Below are 18,040 nucleotides of genomic sequence, written 5' to 3' on the forward strand. Positions count from 1 at the left end.
TGTGCTCACACACACGTTCACTTTCCTCCTGAAAACCCAATAAATCCATCACAATAATCTGAAATGTCAGGGTTGTAATGTCAGACTGTACATTAAACCGAATATTAACAATAATGATTTAAATGTAAGCGTGTTTCTTCCTAAAGGCCTGAGGGGAATCCTGAATAATTCTATTTTCAGTTACATTAAAGTGAAACAGTGAGTGAGACAGTGAGAGACCGAGAGAGTGAGAGAGTGAGAGACCGAGAGAGTGAGAGAGTGAGACAGTGAGAGACCAAGAGAGTGAGACAGTGAGAGACAAAGTGAGACAGTGTGAAACAGAGAGTGAGACAGTGAGACACCAAGAGAGTGAGACAGTGTGAAACAGAGAGTGAGACAGAGAGAGACAGTGTGAAACAGAGAGTGAGACAGAGAGAGACAGTGTGAAACAGAGAGTGAGACAGTGTGGGACAGAGAGAGTGAGACAGTGTGGGACAGAGAGAGTGAGACGGTGAGAGAGAGACAGAAAGAGTGAGACAAAGAGAGTGAGATAGTGAGAAACCAAAAGAGTGAGACAGAGAGAGTGAGACAGTGAGTGAAAGTTATTGTGTTGTTGTATCACACACTCTCTCTACAACTTCCTGTTCTACTTTGTCCATTGTGCGTTCTGTTCTTATGTCCATTGTCTTGTTTTAATGTTTTAGATAATAATCAGTTATCACTGTTGCCAGGAGACGATCAGATTGATCATTTCCTTTGTTTAACAGAATGACACACGTTACACCTTTACTGATGTGTGTGATCTGAACAAACACTGTGTGGCTGCAGCTAACGATCGCTCTGTCTGTAATCAGTAGCTCATTTAAATATTTCAATCTTTCATTATTAAATATTAAAATATTCTATATTTGGTGGCAGCATGAGAATAGTGACATTAATAATAATGCAGACCTCAGAGCGCTGAGTGAGTATTGTGTGTGTGTGTGTGTGTGCATGTGTGTGTGCGTGTACGTGTGTGTGTGTGTGCGTGTGTGTGCGCGTGTGTGTGTGTGTATGTGTGTGCGCGTGTGTGTGTGTGTGTGCGAGTGTGCGTGTGTGTGTGCGTGTACGTGTGTGTGTGTGCGAGTGTGCGTGTGTGCATGCGTGTGTGTGTGTGTGTATGTGTGTGTGTGTGTGTGCGAGTGTGCGTGTGTGCATGCGTGTGTGTGTGCATGCGTGTGTGTGTGTACGCGTGTGTGTGCGTGTGTGTGTGCGCGTGCGTGTGTGTGTGTGCGTGTACGTGTGTGTGTGCGAGTGTGCGTGTGTGTGCGTGTATGTGTGCGTGTGTGCGTGTGTGTGTGTGCGTGTGTGCATGTGTGTGTGTGTGTGTGTATGTGTGTGTTGTAGTGACATTTCTTTTGTCCTTGACACACTTGCAGCACCGTGTGAGAGGTTTTTTCATGTTGATGCAGACCTTCAGCTGTAAATGTGTGTTTTATGATTATTATTGTAATTATGATATTCCTAAATATTTATTACAATATTATGACAACACAGTAAGAGTAAAGGAGAGGATTCTGGGATTATTGTCTCTGCTGTAGGCTGATGTATGGATATATATATGAATATTGAGATATTTATTAATCTGTTGATGTGAAAGCAGTGATTTAAAGCAGTGATTACTCAGCTCTGATTCAGCGCCTTCTTCCAAAAAGATTTAATATGTTAATTTACAATGTGGCATCTCACCCTGTCCCACGTGTGTGTGTGTGTGTGTGTGTGTGTGTTATTCAGGTTGCATAACCCAGTCTGGTATTGAATCTGTGATGTAGCAGCATGTTTCTGCTGAGCGTTATTTCTTCTCTCCGTACCTCCGTCATGGCTGTAGGACTCGTTCCTTCTTCCTTTTCATCTCCATCTGACCGTCTTCCTTATTTTAAGCTGAAAGTTATATTCCTGAAGAATGTATAGTTTGCCTTGTCCTCCGATGATGTCACTAACTCCACTGTAGTGACGGTTTGTAGTAACGAGTGGAGCGATACACACGGTGACACGCCCCAGTGCTGTTACAGGAACTAGAAACACCGGTCAGATTAATGAACTGGAACTAACTGGTGCTTAATGTGAGTGTTTATTAACCATGGAATAAAAAATAAAAAATAAAAAATAAAAAACAAAGCACTGCAGTCTGTACTGATTACATCATCTCTCACATACAGAGCTAAATAACATGCCAGAGTTCTAACACACACATATACACACTCTCTCTCTCTCACACACACACACACACATATACACACACACATACACACACACACACATATATACATACACACACACACATATACACACACACACACACATATATACATACACACACACACATATATACACACACACACATATACACACCCTCTCTCTCACACACACACACATATACACACACACACACACATATACACACTCTCTCTCTCACACACACACACATACATCAGTAAACCCCTTCAGTGAGCCTGAGCAATTTCATTTCTTTCTCTGTCATTCTCTCACTCCATTATTCTCTCACTCCATCACTTTCTCACTCCGTCACTCTCTCACTCCGTCACTCTCTCACTCATCACTCTCTCACTCCGTCACTCTCTCACTCCATCACTCACTCCATCACTCTCTCACTCCGTCACTCTCTCACTCCATCATTCTCTCACGCCGTCACTTTCTCACTCCATCACTCTCTCAGTCCGTCACTCTCTCACTCCGCCACTCTCTCACTCCGTCACTTTCTCACTCCGTCACTTTCTCACTCCGTCACTTTCTCACGCCATCATTCTCTCACTCCGTCACTTTCTCACTCCATCACTCTCTCAGTCCGTCACTCTCTCACTCCGTCACTTTCTCACTCCATCACTCTCTCAGTCCGTCACTCTCTCACTCCGTCACTCTCTCACTCCGTCACTTTCTCACTCCGTCACTTTCTCACGCCATCATTCTCTCACTCCGTCACTTTCTCACTCCATCACTCTCTCAGTCCGTCACTCTCTCACTCCGTCACTTTCTCACTGCATCATTCTCTCAGTCCGTCACTCTCTCACTCCATCACTCTCTCACTCCGTCACTTTCTCACTCCATCATTCTCTCAGTCCGTCACTTTCTCACTCCGTCACTCTCTCACTCCATCACTCTATCACTCCATCATTCTCTCACTCCATCACTCTCTCACTCCATCACTCTCTCACTCCGTCACTTTCTCACTCCATCATTCTCTCAGTCCGTCACTCTCTCACTCCGTCACTTTCTCACTCCATCACTCTCTCAGTCCGTCACTCTCTCACTCCGTCACTCTCTCACTCCGTCACTTTCTCACTCCGTCACTTTCTCACGCCATCATTCTCTCACTCCGTCACTTTCTCACTCCATCACTCTCTCAGTCCGTCACTCTCTCACTCCGTCACTTTCTCACTGCATCATTCTCTCAGTCCGTCACTCTCTCACTCCATCACTCTCTCACTCCGTCACTTTCTCACTCCATCATTCTCTCAGTCCGTCACTTTCTCACTCCGTCACTCTCTCACTCCATCACTCTATCACTCCATCATTCTCTCACTCCATCACTCTCTCACTCCATCACTCTCTCACTCCGTCACTTTCTCACTCCATCACTCTCTCAGTCCGTCACTCTCTCACTCCGTCACTTTCTCACTCCATCACTCTCTCAGTCCGTCACTCTCTCACTCCGTCACTCTCTCACTCCGTCACTTTCTCACTCCGTCACTTTCTCACGCCATCATTCTCTCACTCCGTCACTTTCTCACTCCATCACTCTCTCAGTCCGTCACTCTCTCACTCCGTCACTTTCTCACTGCATCATTCTCTCAGTCCGTCACTCTCTCACTCCATCACTCTCTCACTCCGTCACTTTCTCACTCCATCATTCTCTCAGTCCGTCACTTTCTCACTCCGTCACTCTCTCACTCCATCACTCTATCACTCCATCATTCTCTCACTCCATCACTCTCTCACTCCATCACTCTCTCACTCCGTCACTTTCTCACTCCATCATTCTCTCAGTCCGTCACTTTCTCACTCCATCACTCTCTTAGTCCGTCACTTTCTCACTCCGTCACTCTCTCACTCCATCACTCTCTCACTCTGTCACTTTCTCACTCCATCATTCTCTCAGTCCGTCACTTTCTCACTCCATCACTCTCTCACTCAGTCACTCCAACACTCTCTCACTCCATTATTCTATCACTCTCTCACTCCGTCACCCTCTCACTCCATCACTCTATCACTCTCTCACTCAGTCACTCTCTCACTCCGTCACTCTCTCACCCCATCACTCTCTCGCTCCATCAGTCTCTCACTCAGTCACTCTATCACTCTCTCAATCCGTCACTCTCTCAATCCGTCACTCTCTCACTCTGTCACTCCATCACTCTCTCACTCCTTCACCCTCTCACTTCTTCACTCTCTCACTCCATCACTCTCTCACTCAGTCACTCCATCACTCTCTCACTCAATCACTCTATCACTCAGTCACCCTCTCACTCCTTCACTCTTTCACTTCATCATTCTCTCACTCAATCACTCTCTCACTCCGTCACTCTCTCACTCCATCACTCTCTCACTCTGTCCCTCCATCACTGTCACTCCATCACGCTATCACTCTGTCATCCTCTCACTCCTTCACTTTCTCACTCTCTCACTCCTTCACTCTCTCACTCTCTCACTCAGTCACTTTCCCACTCCATCGCTGAGGTATTACACTGATCACACACTCGTCCCCAGACTGCTGTAAATGATCAGAGTAATGAGGACGTAATCACTCACACTGAACACAGAATTACTGTTTATTTGTTTACTGATCAGTTTCAGTGAAACAGTGAAATACACTAACACTCAGTGCTGCAGATTTTAGTTTCAAACCAATTATGTAACAGTGTGTGTGTGTGTGTGTGTGTTCTGATATGATGCATGGTGTTTGTGTGTGTGTGTGTGTGTGTGTGTGTGTTGTTCTGATATGATGCATGGTGTTTGTGTGTGTGTGTGTGTGTGTGTGTGTGTGTGTGTGTGTTCTGATATGATGCATGGTGTTTGTGTGTGTGTGTGTGTGTGTGTGTGTGTTGTTCTGATATGATGCATGGTGTTTGTGTGTGTGTGTTGTTCTGATATGATGCATGGTGTTTGTGTGTGTGTGTGTGTGTGTGTTGTTCTGATATGATGCATGGTGTTTGTGTGTGTGTGTGTGTGTGTGTTGTTCTGATATGATGCATGGTGTTTGTGTGTGTGTGTATGTGTGTGTTGTTCTGATATGATGCATGGTGTTTGTGTGTGTGTGTGTGTTGTTCTGATATGATGCATGGTGTTTGTGTGTGTGTGTGTGTGTGTGTGTTGTTCTGATATGATGCATGGTGTTTGTGCGTGTGTGTGTGTGTGTGTTGTTCTGATATGATGTATTGTGTGTGTGTGTGTGCGTGTTGTTCTGATATGATGCATGGTGAGTGTGTGTGTGTGTGTGTGTGTGTGTGTGTGTGTGTGTGTTCTGATATGATGCATGGTGAGTGTGTGTGTGTGTGTGTGTGTGTGTTTGTTGTGCTGATATGATGCATGGTGAGTGTGGGTGTGTGTGTGTGTGTGTGTGTGTGTGTGTAGCGGTTTGTGTAATGTCTGTGTAATGTAGGTTTGTCATGAAGAAATCCTCTCACTGTGTTTCATGTCCATGAAATATTCAAATCTGAAATCTCGGGCGATTCACAGAGATAAAAATAAATCCTTCCTCCTTCCAGTCGCCACAGAAACACTGAAATAAAACTGAAATAAAGTGGAATAAAGGAGGACGTGTCAGATCTGCCCCGGGTTCTGCCCCTCGGATTCGTCCCACATTTACACACGCAGGATCTGTGTCAGGATGATCATAACTACCCCGACAATACATCACCATATTCAACGATGTTGTTGTCATAGCAACTTTAAATGCAGTCACTCCAGTTGTGTTTTCTTTGGGACTTTCTGACCAATCAGAATCCAGAATTCAGCAGCAGTAGGGTGATGTAAACGTATATAATATATGTTTCAGGCTGAAGATTGAGTGTAAAAGTGTGATCTGTTGTGTTTACAGTTTTGAGCCAAAATGGCGGACGAGAATGACATGAGGAATGAGCTGACCAACCTGCAGGAGCGAGCGGACCAGCTGACCGACGACGTGAGTCGCTCTTACTGCCAAAACAATAATCCTACATTAACCACCTCATAACAACTCACTCAGTACACTCCTCCCTACTGCTCTCAGCCAATCAGAACACACTATACTGCTCTCAGCCAATCAGAACACACTGTACTGCTCTCAACCAATCAGTACACTCCTCCCTACTGCTCTCAGCCAATCAGAACACACTGTAATGCTCTCAACCAATCAGTACACTCCTCCCTACTGCTCTCAGCCAATCAGAACACACTGTACTGCTCTCAGCCAATCAGTACACTCCTCCCTACTGCTCTCAGCCAATCAGAACACACTGTACTGCTCAAAGCCATTTTTGATATATTTATAATTTATACATATACTATCATTTATTATATGTTTATATTTTATTTATATTTTTGCACATTTTATTATGCATTTTAATATATTTATATTTTATATTTATATTTATATATGGATGTGTATTAAATATGCATAAATAGATAAAGTTCTCTGTGAAAGACAAAATGATCCGAGTATAAAAAAGGAAAAGCAGAAACTTACTGAATAAACAGAAACTGATACTTTACTGTGATACAGTTTAAAAAATAGAGCAGTCACACACACACACACACTCACACACACACACACACTCACACACTCACACACACACTCACTCACACACTCACACGCACACACTCACTCACACACTCACTCACACTCACACACACACTCACACACTCACACACACACACACACACACACACACACTCACTCACACACTCACACACACACACTCACTCACACACTCACTCACACTCACACACACACTCACACACACACACTCACTCACACACTCACTCACACTCACACACACACTCACACACTCACACACACACACTCACTCACACACTCACACACACACTCACACACACTCACTCACACACTCACACTCACACACACACACACACACTCACTCACACACACACACCCACACACACACCCACTCACACACTCACACACACACACTCACTCACACACTCACACACACACACTCACTCACACACTCACACACACACTCACACACTCACACACACACACACACACTCACACACACACTCACTCACACACTCACACACACACACTCACTCACACACTCACTCACACACTCACTCACACTCACACACTCACACACACACTCACACTCACACACACTCACTCACACACTCACACACACTCACTCACACACACTCACACACACACACTCACACACACTCACTCACACACTCACACACACACACACTCACACACACACTCACTCACACACACACTCACACACACACACACACACACACACACACTCACTCACTCACACACACACTCACTCACACTCACACACACACACACACACTCACACACACACACACTCACTCACACTCACACACACACACACACACTCACTCACACACTCACTCACACACACACTCACACACACACACACTCTCACACACACTCATATACACTCACACACACTCACTCACACACTTTCACACACACTCACACACACACTCACATGCTCACACACTCACACTCACACACACTCACACACACACACACACTCAGTCACACACACTCACACTCACATACACTCACACACACTCACACTCACTCACACACACACTCACACACACACTCACACTCACTCACACACACACTCACATGCACACACTCACACTCACACGCACACACACACACTTACTCACTCACACACACACACTCTCACACACTCACACACACACACTCTCACACACTCACACACACACACACACACACACAGACACACTCACACACACACAGTTTCACTAAAACCTGATAAACCAGCAGCCTTATGATGTCATTACGAACACGAACCCTTGTGTTTCATTAATCAGATGTGTGTGTGTGTGTGTGTGTGTGTGTGTGTGTGTGTGTATTGCAGTCGTTGGAGAGTACTCGGCGCATGCTGCAGCTGGTGGAGGAGGTGAGAGAACTCACACACACACACAATATTACAATAAAGTGTTAGATATGGTTAAATACTGTGATTAGATTTAATAAACAAATTTGATTCAGTCAATTTGATTCAGTGAGTCGATTCAGTGATTCAAGCTTCTTTGAGAAATAACACATTAAATGTTTTCTCTGACGTATCTCTGCATATTTTTGTGATATCAGTCCCTGTATTTGGAGAAGTATCCCAACAGTGCCGGTAGTTTGTGTCTGAAATCTATTTGTTTAGACGTGTTAATAAATGAAGATTAAGATTCTTTCAGTTTTTAACATTTCAAATCAATTCAGTATGAAAGATTCAGAATGCTTTTATTTCTTTTAAGATCGCTTGCATGGGGAACAATTCTAATCAAGTCCATTATTAATTCTATGTGAGAACATTGTCAGTGTCAGGTCTCATAACTTATTTAATACCGAATGATCTGTAATGATCTGATTTCTGCAGAATAAATAATTTTCTGAATGAATTATCTGATGCATAAACTCATTTTTTGTGTCAGATCTGTGATTCCTGCTCCTGTAGTGAAATAATGAAATGACGTGAGAGTGTGACGAGGTAACAAGGATCATCTGGTCTATTTAGGTCGATAGAGCTTTATTGTCCTCGAGGGAATTACTGCAGGCACACACACACACACACACACACACACACCGCACACACACATTTCCGCTTTGCTGTGTTTACTGCTGTAATCTAATTTTAGTCTCCACTTTGTGCCACTTGACTGATTATTCATAATGAAGAGCGAGTGCAGAGACGCTCTCAAACTGTACACTCCTTTCTCATTCAATAAACTTTATTTAAAGTCAAATAAATTCACTTTATCCTCATGGGGACGATCGGTTGCTGGGCATTCTGATCGTCATCATCATCCACACACGACATAGGGAAAACTGGATTACACAGCGGTGTGACCCAAGAGAGGAACAGAGAGGAAGAAGTTCAGAGCTTTCTGCAAAGAACAAACGTTTATACTCTATTTTTTCCTTTAAGATCTTTTCAAAATAATTTTTATTAGACTCAGCTTTAAGCAAACATGACTGCAGTAAACACCAGTTTCAGTGACTCTTACAGCCACAAGAGGGCGCCGTGTTCACTGTAGCTGGAGCCAGCTAACAGATCGTAAGCAGAGAGTTCAGTAAAGTATTCGATTAAACACGCAATAACTTTACAGAAACATTTTATTGTTTCATTTGTTAAGGCTAAACACGTAAAGCAGAGCTGTAGAAACGTCTAGAAACATTGTGGGGGGAAAAATGTTCTCAGAACATTCTGATAGCCAAACGTTTCCTAGAACTGTAACCAGTGGTGCAGTGGAGTGGACATGTGTCATTTGCAAATGATCCAGTCTTTTTGAAGTGAACGAATCAGTATCAGTCTCTGCCATGCAGAGTCGTTCATTTTGTTCAGAGATTCACTCTGCTCTTGTTGAATGTTTGATTCAGTGAAGCTTCTGATCAGGCTTCACATTCAAGCTTCTGAATGAATCAGTGAATGAATCATTTAACTAAATGCACTGAAATGACTCGAAGACTAAAAAACGTCTGTTTGTGTATTTCCAATTTGTGATGGGAAATTTGGTCACAGTGTGGCGTTGTGAGACAGAGGAACGTCTCGGCTGATCTCTGGGTGTTTAACTGGATAAACCTGAAGTAGATGATTCATATCCAAGCTCTATTTTTTTCACAGGTCGCATACAACATTTATTTTTAGTATGATTTCCGTTCCACTTCAGCACTTTTTAAATTCTTTAAGGTTTAATTTAATAGTTATAGGTTTATATAATGCTTCTATTTGGAACCTTTCTCCCAAAATGGGAACGTTTTGCTTAGAATCTAAATGGGTTCCTCCAGAGGGACAAACTGAAGAACCCTTTTTTTTAAGTCTGTAGGTGATGTTAGAAACACAGTGCAAGAGTTCAGGGTCTTCACTTAAAATGTTCGTATTTTAGTAACTGATTTTTTTTCTCTCCTTTCTGTCCTTCTCCTTTTCTGCTTTTCTTCTGAATCAGAGTAAAGATGCCGGTATCAGGACTCTGGTTATGCTGGATGAACAGGGAGGTAAGAATAAGAAAAAATGACCTTTCATGACCTTTCTCTCCATCTTCTCTGTCCTCCCCATCCTCTCCATCCTTTCCATATTATCCATCCTCTCCATCATCTACATCATCTCTATCTTCTAAATCCTCCCCATCCTCTCCATCTTCCCCATCCTCCCCATCCTCTCCAACTTCTCCATCCTTTACATCTTCCCCATCTTCTCCATCCTCCCCATCCTCTCCATCCTCTCCAGCTTCTCCATCCTCTCCACCTTCTCCATCCTCCCCATCCTCTCCATCCTCTCCATCCTCTCCATCTTCTCCATCCTCTCCATTCTTTCCATCTTCTCTATCCTCCCCATCCTCTCCAACTTCTCCATCCTCTCAATCCTTTCCATCTTCCCCATCTTCCCCATCTTCTCCATCTTCTCCATCTTCTCTATCCTCCCCATCCTCTCCATCTTCTCCATCCTCCCCATCCTCCCCATCCTCTCCATCTTCTCCATCCTCTCTGTCTTCTCCATCCTCCTCATCCTCTCCATCCTCTCCATCTTCACCATCCTCCCCATCCTCTCCAACTTCTCCATCCTCTCCATCCTTTCCATCTTCCCCATCTTCTCCATCTTCTCCATCCTCCCCATCCTCTCCATCTTCTCCATCCTCCCATCCTCTCCATCTTCTCCATCTTCTCCATCCTCCCCATCCTCCTCATCCTCTCCATCTTCTCCATCCTCTCTGTCTTCTCCATCTTCTCCATCCTCTCCATCTTCTCCATCCTCCCCATCTTCTCCATTTTCGTCATCCTTTCCATCTTCCCCATCTTCCACACACACACACACACACACACACACACACACACACACACACACTGTCCCTCCTTCCTCGTGTTAAGGAGGATCATCATTAAATGGGGATTATCAGAGTAATTGCTGCCTGTTTTCTAAGTACTGATAGTTAACTGTCACTCTATAGGTGTATAATTACTGACTGTAGCGCTGCACAAAGTATTGGCACCCCTCTAAAAACTTCATCAGTGTAAATGGAGCAGATGTCTTACTGACACTAACATGTTTGTGTGTGTGTGTGTTGGTGTGTGTGATTCTAATGAAGTCTCTCTGATGTTCCTTCGTTCTTTAACTGAGCTCACGATTAATTCCAGAACAACTGGAGCGCATTGAGGAGGGAATGGATCAGATCAACAAGGACATGAAGGAAGCAGAGAAGAACCTGACGGACCTGGGGAACCTCTGTGGGATTTGTCCTTGTCCCTGTAACAAGTACGTCACGCCATGTTTCACTCATTTTAGCATCTTTAGTTAATAATTAGCACTGATGTATTGCGGTGAAATTGATTCGCATCATCAGTAGTCATGTAGTCGTTTTTAAAAACCACACCGTTACAGTCGAGTTCCTGAAAGTTAAAAATTGCCTAGATATCATAAAAACGCTTAGGCAGAGATGAAAATGTGTGTTTGAGTAAATGATGATAGACACACACACACACACACACACACACACACATACAGTGTATAAATCTATAAGGAGATAACCCCCTGACCTACACAGCTCTCTTATTGCTCAGTATCTTTAATGTTTATTTTCAATTCACTTTGAATCTGTAATTTATCATGCTGCGGATTTGATTCTAATGATTTAATGTGTGAATGTGAGATTTAGCTTTTTAGTTGCAGCATAAATATATACATGACAGTGTACAGATGTGTCTCATAAACACGAACTGTGTGCTCGTATCAGCGGGTCAGCTCCATGAACGTGAAGGTTTTTCATTAAAGATGAATATTATGATACAGACACGTCTAAAACTCAAACAACACTTTAACCCTGACGCTGGCAGAGACGTGTAGAAAGACGTTTAAGACAGAAATGTTGTATTTAATCAGTTTTATGTCAGAAATCAGACATTTTAAATGGCTGTATGAAACATACTGCGCATGCTGAGTGAATCAGAGTTAAATTTGCTTCACCGCCTCTCACTTGACTCTCTGCCACTGCCTGTGTGTTATAGACATTACATTAGTGTTTTTTTTCGTATTTAAAATGTAAGTGTATACACACCAATGAGATAAATCATTCTGAGCTCTCACAGATGAAGGGAATAGTGCTGTCAGAGTGCCCATGCTGACCCCTGTCCACCACTGAAAGCTCCTACAATGGGACCGTGAGCATCAGAACTGGACCATGGAGCAGTGGTAGAAGGTGGCCTGGTCTGATGGATCACGTTTTCTTTTACATCACGTGGAGGCCGGGTGCGTGTGTGTCGCTTACCTGGGGAAGATATGGCACCAGGATGCACTATGGGAAGAAGGCGAGCAGGCGGAGGAAGTGTGACGCTCTGGGCAATGTTCTGCTGGGAACCCTTGTGTCCTGGCATTCATGTGGATGTTACTTTGACACGTACCACCTACGTAAACACTTCCTAATGGCAGTGGCCTCTTTCTGCAGGATAATACGCCCTGACACACTGCAAAAATTGTTCAGGAACGGTTTGAGGAACATGACGAAGAGTTCAAGATGTTGACTCTGCCTCCAATTTCCGCAGATCTCAATCCGATCGAACATCTGTGGGATGTTCTGGAACATCACGTCCGATCTACGGCAGCTGCACGGTACAGCTTAGTGGATTTAAAGGATCTGCTAACGTCTAACGTCTTGGTGCCAGATACCACAGCACACCTTCAGAGCTCCTTACACAGCGTATTATACATGAGGTCATAAAGTCCTGCATCATTGGTGTAGAGATTTTAAAATCATGCCTTCTCTTTTACATTTCTCTGCAATGAGAAGGTGTCCTTCAGGAATAGATATTAAAGATCTGAGAAACATTTGTGACTTTTTATTGTTTTCTAAATAATTTACGCTCAAATATCAGTGACGGAGATCTTGAACTGTTTATGTAAATAGTATTATTTATATATTTACCATCTTTAATAAAGCAGTGTGTAGAGGAACACCAGGAGCTCCTATCGCTCTCTGTTTCTGTCTGTCTCTCTGTCTCTGCCTCTCTCTCTCTATTTCTCAGACTGAAAGAGCGAGGACAGAATTGGGGAAACAATCAGGACGGCGTTGTTTCCAGCCAGCCTGCTCGTGTAATGGATGAACGTGAACAGATGGCCATCAGCGGGGGATTTATTCGCAGGTCTGCTTTTAAATCAATAGAGTTATACAATTGATTTTAAAACCCTCAGTATGTCTCAGTTCTCTCCACCGGAGGATAGTGTACGCTATTAGTGTAGTGCACTAATACAGAGTGCTTTAGAGGAGAGAGCTTTGAGTCTCATCCAGAATGTGAATGTAGAACTGAACACAGAGGCGAGTTAAGCGTGTGTAGATATGATCTAATACTGAATTCACTCTCACGCTAGTGTAGTGTAAAACTCTCAGACTCCTCTACTCACGGAAAATCTGGCAACCTCGAAGGTGTGAACCACACGTAGGCGATTTTAATAATCTGAACGTGGCGCTCAGAAAAGTAGCCCGACTCTGAATTCCAGAAACTTTCCTCACGTAAATACTGACATAACTTTTGGACTAAAGTAGCCAACTCTAATGTTACAGCATAATGATTCAGAGCTATTCACTACGTATACACTGCATATATACTGTGGGTGTGTGTGTGTGTGTGTGTGTGTGTGTGTGTGTGTGTGTCTCCAGGGTAACGAATGATGCGCGGGAGAATGAGATGGATGAGAATCTGGAGCAGGTTGGCAGCATCATCGGGAATCTGCGTCACATGGCTCTGGACATGGGCAACGAGATCGACACTCAGAACCGCCAGATCGACAGGATCATGGATATGGTGATGAACTTACACTTATTCATTTATTTACAGCTATTTATTACTGAATAATAATAATAATAATAATAATAATAATAATAAATGCATCTGTTATTTGATGCACTTTAACAGAAGTAGTTATAATATAAATATATAAATATATATATATATATATATATATATATATATATATATATATATATATATATATATATATATGTAAAATGTATATAAATAAGTCTCTAGTGTATAATTATGTACTTCATATGTTTGTGTTTCTCAGTCTGATTCCAACAAAACGAGGATCGATGAGGCCAACCAGCGCGCCACAAAAATGCTGGGAAGCGGATAAACATCTGCAGAAATTGCTTTCAACCTTCTTCTGTCCCACTTCCTGTCTGTTTCCTCTTCTATATAGTCACTTCATAGCTTTAAACACATGTATACACACACACACACACACACACACACACACATATGTATACACACGCACATAGACACATACTTATCGTAGAAATTGCTGTTCTGTGTTGTATTGTACTGAAGAGTGATTCATGATTCATTTCTTTTAAATGACTCTTTTAAGTACATCATGTGAATCGATTCACAATCACAAAAGAATCTCACACTGATTCTGCATTCAGAAAAATTCCACAGTGAATTTTTTTCACCTCCTGCCACTTAACGTTTCTAATTGTTTGGTGCCAGAACAAATCTTTGGTGCCAGACCAAAACCACAATTTAGAGGTCTCCAAATTCTTGTGTCTCCTTTTGTCCTTATATGGTCAAAACTCTGAATATTCATCAGCACATTAAAATTCTTTTCACACAACCACACCCACTTTGCTTTCTCTGTGTGAACAAGCACAATCTTATAGTTAGTGTATAGTTTATAGTAGGTTATACTTATAGATCGTCGACACCTGCTCCGTGTTTCAGCTCGGCCGCTCTGAGTGGTGAATCAAACGAATCAAATTGAATCTGACTCACTTAAGTGAGTACATAGAAAGAGTTGAATCAGGATATTCATCACTCACTGATATTCTGTGTAATTACATGCTGTAAATACACACTCACTCCATTCCACACATGTAACTGTATGTATATGTAACTGTATGTATATGTATTCATTTTGTTGCTGTTGTTGTTGTTGTTATTTTTAAAAAATATTTTATGTATTTTATTTAAATCCTTCCTGAATAAGCTGCAACAACAGATCACTACACATCTTAGCATATTCCATCTTTCACACTTTCTCTCTCTCTCTATATATACATACTGTATATGTGTTTATTTACTATACTATGTTATATCATATTATATTATATACACACTCATAGTAAATAGCTGACAGTAGTGTAGCGTAGTTTGTGTCTCCAGCTTTTTATGTAAATGTTGAATTTGCACATGAGATAAAATAGATGAAGAGGAAAGGAAAGAGTGTATTGGAATAAATGATGACTCTCTCTGTGTGTGTGTGTGTGTTTGTGTGTGTGTGTGTGTGTGTGTGTGTGCCCCTCCATGACTTTGATGATGTCATCATGTTGCTCCATGTTCAACATGTTTGATAAAGCAGCAGGTGAAAACACACCAGTGTGTAACCGAGCTCAAACAGATGGAAAAGTACGACGTGTGAGATTTAATCCACTTTCTATCCGAAAGCTCTGATGTGCTTCATCACGACAGTTTATCTGATTTAAAACATTAATTCCTGCAAACTTTACTACAGTGTCACACTTTGTGTTCAACTCAGTGGATGGCGTATATTATGAAGAAAAAAGACAAGAAAATACATCAGTACACCAGTGGAGCTGCGTGTGTGCTTTATAAAGATCTGTAAAGAAGAAAATAACGTGAAATAAAGTGTCTGCTTTTCTCCAAGTGGAACGACTCAGCTGAGTTTGTGCATTGTGTGAATCATTTTCTTTAGTTCTGCTCTGGATTAGACGTCTATTTCACATGATTTCAATTCCTCTTGTATATTTGGACGTGTCTGAGCTTTATTGAGTTTGAAGTAAGTGAAAATAACATTAAAGAGTTTGAAGTTCAGCGAGTGAACGCTTTTAAATGTTGTCTATATGAGAGTGTGAAGAGTAGAGATCAACACGTTTCATGTTCCTCTGAGGTCTAAATGAGCAGAACGTCGTGTCTGTAACAGAATCGGAATCGGTTCTGAAATATTTTCAGCTCCACTTTAAATAAACGTGTGACACACTCAAGTGTTAATGCTGTGCTGATGATGTGACGATGTTGGAAAAGCTGTATGTCACTCCAACACACTGATCCTCTTTTAGCTCTGGATTATGTGGGATTAAGGTTGAACACACACACACACACACACACTTTAATACAGATGTCTCTGGTGTGTCTGGTGTTGTAGAAAATTATTTACAGTTTAGTTCACTGATCAAAGAGCATTTTTTTTTTCTTTAATCACAGCAGGAGTGAAAATTTCTGTCTTTTATTTAATTTTCTTTCAGTTCATCTCTCTCTCTCTCTCTCTCTCTCTCTCTCTCTCTCTCTCTGTCTCTCCTGCAGTAATCCTTTCTTGCTCTGAGCTGTATTTCAATCCTGTTTTCAGTGCACCTCATTCACTTCCCCTTAGCTGAGCCCCCTTGGCCATTTTAAGGGCAGTTCCAGGGCACAATTTACCCAGAATGCACTGCTGCCGTCCAACAGTTGTTCATTAAAGTGTAAAGAGGAAAAAGAAACGACTGTTTATTTACACTCTCTGGTTGTATTCCTCTGTCTAAATGGTGATGGAGCTGCTGCACTCTGCTCATGGGAGTGTTTATAAATGACATTGAGTGCGAAGGAAGAATCTGCTCTGATACACACTTTATACTTCACACCTCAGGGTGATACACACTTTACAAAGTGATAAGCAAGTGTGAAAAAACAGCGCTGGAACAAAGCAAAGTAGGACAGAAGTAAATAAATGAATTTAAATTCATGAAAAAAACTTAAAGAATCTTAAAGAATTCTTAAAGAATTCTTCCAATTTCAGAAAAGAAAAGAATAAATTAAAGGAGAAAGAATAAATGGTTCTTTCTTTGTAGACAGAGATGTTTTGGAAAAGGTTCGAGGTAAAGCCTCTGTAAAAGGCTGAACCATGAACCATGCGAAGAATAGTTCTACGAGTATAACCAAATAAATTAATAAATAAATGAAGATATATAATATATACAAAATACATAAAATAATTCTGAATATTTCACAAAGGTACACTTTAGTCTTTTTGCAAAGCAATTTAATGAATCATGGATTTTGAATTCTCTTTCATGTCGATCAGGAATGAGTAATGTTATTTATTTAGATCAGTTTATATTTATTGTCTTTCTTTATATTTATTATTGCTATATTCTCTTTCTATATGTTTATTCTCTTTCTTTCTCTTCTTTACCGAAAAAGTTTTGTATATAAAGAAATGAGAAGAAAATATAGTGTTATATAACACTCAGACACAGAGCATCAGCTTTACACTCACACTGAACAATGATTTAAACTAAACACCTAGAAACAAAAAGACAGACAGACAGAAAAATGGAGAGAGACAGAGAGAGAGAGACTGATAGACAGGAAGAGAAAACACTTTGATGAGTGTTATTTTGTGTTTTGTAGTCACAAGAGCTGGTTTTTGTTCAATTATATATGTACAGATGTAAATAATTGTATAAAGTGATGTTTCACTGAATCACACAGAAGCTGTCTCAAACAATACGGAAACAGCGCTACTGCCCCCTAGTGTCCACTACAAGTATTTACAGCTACTACAGTCCAAGTCATAAAGCTACGTTCGGGCATAAAACAACTGCTTTAAACGTCTATAATCACATAATGCCACAATAAAGAAAAAAACAAATAAAATGCACGGCAGTATAGTATTTTTGTGCATAGTTTCTTTCGTTGGTGCAAAAAACAACAGCAAAAAGCAGAAAAATATGCGCAGTGCGCTTATGAACCAACGCAGTGATTTCGAAATGGCGCATGCGCAGTGACAATGCGGCGCTATGGAGATGA

At 41.7% G+C, this 18,040-nt stretch overlaps 1 protein-coding gene across 1 annotated transcript; it reads left to right on the forward strand.

The window, feature by feature from the left end:
- The first annotated feature begins 6,067 nt into the window (after positions 1-6,067).
- On the forward strand, positions 6,068-15,919 carry snap25b (synaptosome associated protein 25b). Its single transcript, XM_053632293.1, has 7 exons — positions 6,068-6,157; positions 8,115-8,156; positions 10,198-10,246; positions 11,384-11,501; positions 13,265-13,381; positions 13,897-14,041; positions 14,304-15,919. The coding sequence occupies exons 1-7, from the start codon at positions 6,086-6,088 to the stop codon at positions 14,370-14,372; spliced, it is 612 nt and encodes a 203-aa protein (XP_053488268.1). The 5' UTR covers positions 6,068-6,085; the 3' UTR covers positions 14,373-15,919.
- Positions 15,920-18,040: the final 2,121 nt, after the last annotated feature.

Source organism: Ictalurus furcatus, chromosome 9 (assembly GCF_023375685.1).
Source record: "Ictalurus furcatus strain D&B chromosome 9, Billie_1.0, whole genome shotgun sequence".
Classification (NCBI taxonomy): Eukaryota; Metazoa; Chordata; class Actinopteri; order Siluriformes; family Ictaluridae; genus Ictalurus; species Ictalurus furcatus.